Source organism: Lagenorhynchus albirostris, chromosome 20 (genome assembly GCF_949774975.1).
Source record: "Lagenorhynchus albirostris chromosome 20, mLagAlb1.1, whole genome shotgun sequence".
Classification (NCBI taxonomy): Eukaryota; Metazoa; Chordata; class Mammalia; order Artiodactyla; family Delphinidae; genus Lagenorhynchus; species Lagenorhynchus albirostris.
In genome coordinates this window covers 9,918,814-9,926,036 of record NC_083114.1, presented here as the reverse complement: position 1 = coordinate 9,926,036, position 7,223 = coordinate 9,918,814, and the positions used below count along the sequence as shown (strand labels likewise).

General features: G+C 52.4%; 1 protein-coding gene across 1 annotated transcript; it reads left to right on the top strand.

The window, feature by feature from the left end:
- The first annotated feature begins 47 nt into the window (after positions 1–47).
- INCA1 (inhibitor of CDK, cyclin A1 interacting protein 1) lies at positions 48–6,924 on the top strand. The gene is made up of 7 exons (XM_060135600.1): positions 48–461; positions 2,053–2,140; positions 4,756–4,869; positions 5,105–5,144; positions 5,422–5,615; positions 6,096–6,261; positions 6,497–6,924. The coding sequence occupies exons 2-7, from the start codon at positions 2,058–2,060 to the stop codon at positions 6,641–6,643; spliced, it is 744 nt and encodes a 247-aa protein (XP_059991583.1). The 5' UTR covers positions 48–461; positions 2,053–2,057; the 3' UTR covers positions 6,644–6,924.
- The last annotated feature ends 299 nt before the right edge of the window (positions 6,925–7,223 follow it).

Here is a 7,223-nt window from a genome sequence, read left to right as displayed (position 1 = left end):
GGAGCGAGGGGCGGGGGACCGGCGGGCGCGCGCGCGCGGTTGGGCGGGCGGGCGCGCGCCGTCCCGAGAAGGGCTAGGCAGCGACCCGGACAGCTGTTAAAGGGGCAATGTCCCCAGAACTGCGGGGCCCACCGGGCGGAGACGGGGTAACCGAGCTGCGGACACGGGAGGGCGAGCAGGACGCAGGCACTCGGGAGGGTGACCAGCACCCAGAAAGCCGGGAAGAGTTGAGGCCGACCCCGGTAGGAGACCCAGGACCCGGACCCGCGCACGTCGCCGCCGTCGGAGGCGCGCTTAGGGGGCGGACCCGCGCGCAGGGCCCCGCCCAGGAGGTGGCTCGGCGCAGGCCCCGCCCCAGGCGCGCGGTGCCGGCCGGCTCCGCCCTCGGCTCCCGACGCTGCCTCGCTCCTCCTCAGGGCCCGGCGTATATAGTTCTAGAACTGGCCGCGCAGCTGCCTCAGGTACCGTGGCCAAATGTAGTCGGCGGCGGTACGGCCACCCGGGCGCTGGGTCCCTGCCTGGCTCTCACGTTCGACAGACCCCGCAGGCCCGGGTCGTCCCCTCAGACTTGGGTACCTTCTCAGGCCCAGGCCACCCCTGCCTACCCAGCCTGGCCCCCATGGTCCTCAGGCAGTCCTTCAGGCGCGGGCGCACCACCTGGGGGCCACATCGACTCCTCAGGCCCCCAATTGTGCCTTTGGGCTTAGCTGTTCCCCACGCCCCAGTCTATCTACCAAGGGTCCCCTGAGCCCGCTAAGGCCTGGCCTTCCCTCCAGGCAGGGACCCACCCCCAAGACCCCCAGGCTCTGGCCAACTCCTCAGACCAGCCGGACCCCTCAGGTCCACAGCTGCCTCGTCAGGCTCCGGTTGCCCTCACAGCCTTGGCTGCCCCCGGGCCAACTGTCCAGTCCTCTGTCTAGCTTCCTTAGGCCCATTCTCCTCATAGATCTGGGTCACCCACCTAGACCCAATGACCTGAGGTCTGAATGCCCCTCAGCTTCCACCTGCCCTCTAGTCCAGCTTCCCCTGCTCTGGCCCAAGACATCCAATGTAGACCCCATCTGCCCTTTCAGCCAGATTTTAACTACGGCATTTGCCACCTCAGCTCTAAATACTCCTCTCTCCATTCTTCACTTCGCCTAACTCCTTTCTCAGCCCATCCTTAGTTGCCTTTGGATAAATACTTATTCACCTGCAACAGTTTCCAATTTTCTGACATTTATGCTGCCTACAGTCACTCTTCTAACTCATCTAACATTCTTATCTGCCTTTTCTGCCAACCCCCCACTGGCTGTCAGGTCACCTTTGGCTGTCCCGAATTCTGGCTCTGTATAATTGACCTCTCTGCTCACCTTCTTCACCTGTAGACATTCCCAACTGCCTCCTCCTTCCTTGTCACCAACTGACCACTCTTACCTTTTTTTTTTTGCGGTACGTGGGCCTCTCACTGTTGCGGCCTCTCCCGTTGCGGAGCACAGGCTCCGGACGCGCAGGCCCAGCGGCCATGGCCCACGGGCCCAGCCGCTCCGCGGTACGTGAGATCTTCCCGGACCGGGGCACGAACCCGCGTCCCCTGCATCGGCAGGCGGACTCTCAACCACTGCGCCACCAGGGAAGCCCCACACTTACCTTTTATTAATCCCTCATACCTGGTTTATTTACCAACCCTGAATTCTCTGACCCCAGCCACCAGTTCTGTACCAACTATCCCCAAATGCCTCTGCCCTATCTAGTCCACCGGTCACCCTTTTTCGTTTCATTATCCCATGTTGCCAGTTAATTCACTCCACTGCCATTTGTAAATTTCACTTACTCTGTATGTTTGGCTTCACAACATTTATTTTTCTCTTTTACCACATCCACATTTCCTGTGTCTGCCATCTTGAAATTGTATGTTCAGCTAATAGAAATGTTCGGTACTTGAAATACCTTTTCAGCTCTCTTTCTTCTTTTCTGGCCCCATACATCTTCTTTCCAATCTCTAGACCTGCTACAGGTTCATTCCTACAGCCATTACATGAGTGAATGATTCATTTTCCATTATCCCCCCAGCACCAATGAGGAGACTCAGTCCAGCCACCCAGCCCAGTCCAGTCATGCAAGCGCAGGAGGATGGAGAAAACCTTATCCCGTTTGTCAAGTGAGTCCTCTCCACCCAGTGGGGAGGAGGGAAGATTGCATGCCTGGGTTCTTCCCTAAGAGGAGTAGGAAATAAGGAACAAGAAGCTCAGTGCCTGGTCTCAGGGGATTGGTGATTTATTAATTTATTCGGCAAATTGCTTTTGAACACTACAATGTTCTAGGCACTGTATATTAGGCATTGAGAATTCAGCAATTAGAACATAGGGGTCCTGCTCATAGAGCTTACCTTCTAGGGGGAGGAGATAGAAAGTGCATACAAATAAATATAATTTCAAATAGTAATAAGTACACGAGGAAAATAAAATAGACGTACAACATAATGTAAAACAGACTGTCTTGGAGACACAAGTTTATATAGGGTGATTGTGGAAGAGGAGGAGGAAGTGAGTTTGAATTGAGATCTGAAAAATGAGAAGGAGCCAGTCTGATAAGAACCAGGAAGCAAAAGTAGGAATAGTAGGTTTAAAAAAAAAAGCCCAAGAAAGAAATTAGCTTGCTGTCTTCTAGGACCAGGAAGCAGGTTAGCGTAACTGAAACTTAGTGATTAAGGGAAAAGTGGAGTAAAGTCAGACAGGCAGAGGCCAGATCATATAGGAGCTATAGGATCTTATAGGCCATTGAAAAGAGTTTGAATTTTATTCTAAGAACAGTAGAAAGGTTCTAAGTAAGGAAATGACATAAGCAGACCTTTTATTTTCTTCAACTTTTTTATTATGGAAAATTTCAAACGACTGCAGAAATAGAGAAAATAGTAATCATGAACCTGGAGTATCCTTTTTAGTCAGGTGCAGTAATTATCATTACATAGATAATCTTTTTATTGATACACCCATTCAGCCTCTTGCTACTCAGACTATATTGAAGCAAATCTTAAACCATATATCATTTCACATAAGCATTTTTAAAAGATTATTCTTGGGACTTTCCTGGTGCTGCAGTGGGTAAGACTCCATGCTCCCAATGCAGGGGGCCCGGTTTCGATCCCTGGTGGGGGAACTAGATGCTGCATGCATGCCGCAACTAAAGATCCCACATGCTGCAACTAAGATCTTGTGCAGCCAATATAAATAAATTTAAAAGAAAAGATTATTCTGTGCAGAATAGATTATTGAGGGATTCAGATGGAAGCAGGGAATGGAGGAGGAGGCTATCTCTGTAGTCCAGAGAGGGGAAGATAAGCTGGAATATGATGGTGGGAATGGAAATAGTGAGGAGTAGTCAAATTTGAGTGTATTTTATGGGGGAATTCCTGGGCAGTCCAGTGGTTAGGACTCCGTGCTTTCACCTCCAAGGGCCTGGGTTTGATCCCTGGTTGGGGAACTGAGATCCCACAAGCCGTGTGGAGCAGCCAAAAGAAAAAATGATTTTTTTTTAGTGTATTTTAGATGTAGAACTCACAGAACTTGCTGATAGATTGGATATCGGAGGTGAGGGAAGTAAGGCATACCAGATTTTTGGCTCTAGCAACTGGGCATTTGGGGTGCTTTTCAGCGAGATGGGGAAGGCTAGGGAGGAGATGTTGAGTGGACAGTTGAACCTGCAAGTCTGGAGTCTAGGGGAGGAGCCAGAGCAAGAAATGCAGATTTGGGAGTTGTCAGCACATTGGTGGTTTAAAATCATGGCCTGAAACAACAAGGTCTTACTGTGTAGCACAGAGAACTATATTCAATATCCTGTGATAAACCATAATGGAAAAGAATATTTAAAAAAGAGAATGTGTATAACTGAGTCACTTTGCTGTGCAGCAGAGATTGGCACAGCATTGTAAATCAATTATACTTCAATTAAAAAAGAAGATAATAGGGCTTCCCTGGTGGCGCAGTGGTTGAGAGTCCGCCTGCCGATGCAGGGGACGCGGGTTCATGCCTCTGTCCGGGAAGATCCCACATGCCGCGGTGCGGCTGGGCCCGTGAGCCATGGCCACTGAGCCTGCGCGTCCAGAGCCTGTGCTCCGCAACGGGAGAGGTCACAACAGAGAGAGGCCCACGTACCGAAAAAAAAAAAAGATAATAAAGTAAGTCATGGCCTGGGTGAGATCACCTAAGGAGGAATGGAGATAAAGAAGATAAAGTGCCGAGGACAAAGCCCTAGGACACTCTTCTAGAGAGCAGGAGAGCAGACATCAGTCAGTCTGGGGGCTTTAGGAGTGATGAGAACTGTTCTCAAACAGCTTTGCACACCCCTCCCTACCTAAAGGATATTAGTATTTCTGAGATGGGGAGATAAAGCAGGGGTGAACAGAGGCCCTGCTCTCCTGGATACTTGCATTGACTAAAAGGAACCTGTCACTTCACTTGAGTAGTTGGGGCCTTCGTCTTTGACAGCCCTGCTTGCTCAATATGATGTTCCCTGGTTGTGAGGTGTACTTATTTGAGATTCAGTGAGATCTGAAGCTCAAACAGTTGCTAATCTCCATGCTCACTCCAGCTCCAATCTCCTTTCAAATCAAAGGCCTCACCACCTTCCTCAGCTAAAATGGATAAGGGAGGACAAGGCCTGAGGGAGCCTGGGCAGCTGTATGGTCCCGTAGTAAGATAAGACTCCTAAATTCCTGGAGTGAGTAGATGCTGTAAGGGAAGAGCCAGACCTGAGCCTACCTTGTCCTCACCTCAGGTGTTCCAGGGTGGTCAGCCGATCTCCACCACCCAGCTTGCCTTCCCGGAGCCTCAGACTGACGCCCCAGCGCTATGGAGACACCTTCTGGGAGAACCTTAGTCAAAGGCCCAGGTGGGTAGAAATGGAGAAAATGGGGATTAACTGGAGGTAGGGAGGGGAAGCTCTACAATTTTAAACTACCATAAAGCCTTATGGTAGCAATAAGCTTTAGTCTGGGGATAATTGCCCCACCAGCTGATGGACATTTTAGCTCCTAATGCCAAATAGGTGGTTGGGAGAGGTTGTTAGAGAAACAGTATGGATGGGGGTGTTCTCTCTGTATTAGCCCCCTTTTTGTGCTTCACAGCCCCACCTGGATGGAGGAACAGTACATCCCACCCCTGCTGGTATGACAAACTTTCTGCCCTTTGACACCTCTCGGTTAAAGTTGCACCCACTGCTATCCTAGCCCCAGCTCTCCTTATTACCCCTTCCCTCTGGTGTCCCCCAGCCAGTGCACTGACCAGGCCCTCCTTCCTATGAATCAGTCATCAGGTTTTCCAGATCACAGCTATGTTTTTGTGATCTGGGCTTCCCAAGACCCCTGACTCCCTATTTCAGTCCCAGCTCCCCTGAAAGACTCAGTTCTGCCTTCTAGCTCCTTTTCCCCATTCTCTGGCACAGAGAGCCACTGGTTGCTCCCAGCCTGGCCTGTACCCCCCTGAGGGGCTCCCACCCCCTGAGGTGCTCTGCAGAAGAAAGAGAAGGAGGACATATTTGGCGGGAATGCAGCAAGGATCTGGGGGCATCCCAGCCCGGGTAAGGGCTGTCACTTATCACCTGGAGGATCTAAGGAGGCGACACAGAATCATCAATGAGTAAGGAGAGACATTTGGGCTCTGGGAGCCAAACAGGTTATGGGGACAGGACGGTTTGAACTAAAGAAGAGGTGGAGAGCTTTGAAGGAATTGGAGGTTGTTTGGGAATTTTGTGGAGGTTGTTTGTGCCACGGTCTTGGTGAGATCGAAGCAAAATTTCTATAATATGGGAAGGAGGAGGGAACTAAGGGATGGGGGATGAGCCACATGAGCTGAAAGGAGTGGAAACCAGGCCACTGAAGACAGGAAAGCACTCCATACAACTGGACGATAGTGCAGAGCTAGAGGTCACCTCTTGAGCTCCTGAACTGAAAATACTTCAGTCTGAGGGGAGCAGAAAGTTGGGAGTGGAGAGTTGGAAGTCAGATGACAACACTCCTGGGTCCCAGCAGGAAGTATTTCAGGGCAGGAAGGTGAAGAATGGAGAGACAGGAAGCCTGGCCTCCAGGCACCTCTTTCCTAAGTCTGAAGTCTCCACAGACTGAAGAAGGCCCAGTGGGGCAGCTCTAGGGCTCCGTCTGAGCCCCTGGTGCTTGACGACGACGGCTGTGGACTCCCCAACTCCACCGAACACCCTGGTCTGGAAGAGGAGAGGGCAAACTCTCCACAGGAAGAGGAGCACTTCCTCGCTCCTGGCAGGGCCCAGGTATGGTTGAACAGGAACTTGGTGGGGCGGTGGAGGGTGATGCAGATGCCTGGTCTTGCATGGAGAGACAGCGGGAGCCAAGAGGCACGTTGGATAGCTGGATTTGAGAGGAACAAAAATAAAGTAGACGAGAGCCAGAGACTTGGGAGTGCCTGGGTTTGGGGACTAGGAAATCTGGAGAGAGACCTATTTTCTGATTCTTCCTTTTTTTCCCTTCAATTTCTCATCCTTACAGCTGCTTTGGTCTCCCTGGAGTCCCCTGGGCCAGGAGGGGTCTTGTCTCTCCGGACGGCCGAGCTCTCTGGGCTCCTTCAGCACGGCCACAGCCAGTAGGGACCCCCTTTACAATCCCTGGGGGGTGGAGTGGCAGTCTGAGGAGTAAGGAGAAACCACCCACGCCCAAGATGCTAGCGTGCTCCAGGACCCACGACTAGTTCTGGGCGCTGGAATCTCCAGCATTTCTGACATCAAGGCATTCCCCCTTTCCCTGACCTTTCTCACTTTCCTCTCCCATCCTCTGAACTAGGCACGAACGGGGCTCCCTTGGCCTCCCATCTCTACCCGCCCGTCTCACAGGAGCTCCCCAAGGCCTGTCGTCCCGCAGGCCGGCTCCCTGCCACTGTGTTCTCTTTTTGTTCTGTTATTAAAAAGCAAGCATGTTGAGCCCGGAGTTGTCTTTCTCTCCGCGAAGTAGTGATGGAGAGGCTCGTGGGGCGGGAGGGCTCCTTTCACCTTCGTGAGGACCCCGCTAAAATGAAGTCGGGCTGTGTCCCCCAAATTCAAGGAGCTGTGCCCGAAAAAAGTCCTGCCGGCTCCAGAGTCCCCCGCCCAGCGCTGTCGGCCGCCCGCGCCCCACTCCCCCGGCCGAGGTCACGTCGATCGGCCCAGCTTCCGCCTCCGGGACCCCGCATCCTGCCCCTCAGCGCTGCTGCCCCTTCCGGGACTTCCCGGCAGTCCGTCCC

Coding starts and splice junctions, on each gene's coding strand:
- INCA1 (XM_060135600.1), top strand. CDS start 2,058: ATGAGGAGACTCAGTCCAGCCACCCAGCCCAGTCCAGTCATGCAAGCG. Junction 5,616..6,095: donor CGACACAGAATCATCAATGA/GTAAGGAGAGAC, acceptor AAGTCTCCACAG/ACTGAAGAAGGCCCAGTGGG. Junction 6,262..6,496: donor TCGCTCCTGGCAGGGCCCAG/GTATGGTTGAAC, acceptor TCATCCTTACAG/CTGCTTTGGTCTCCCTGGAG.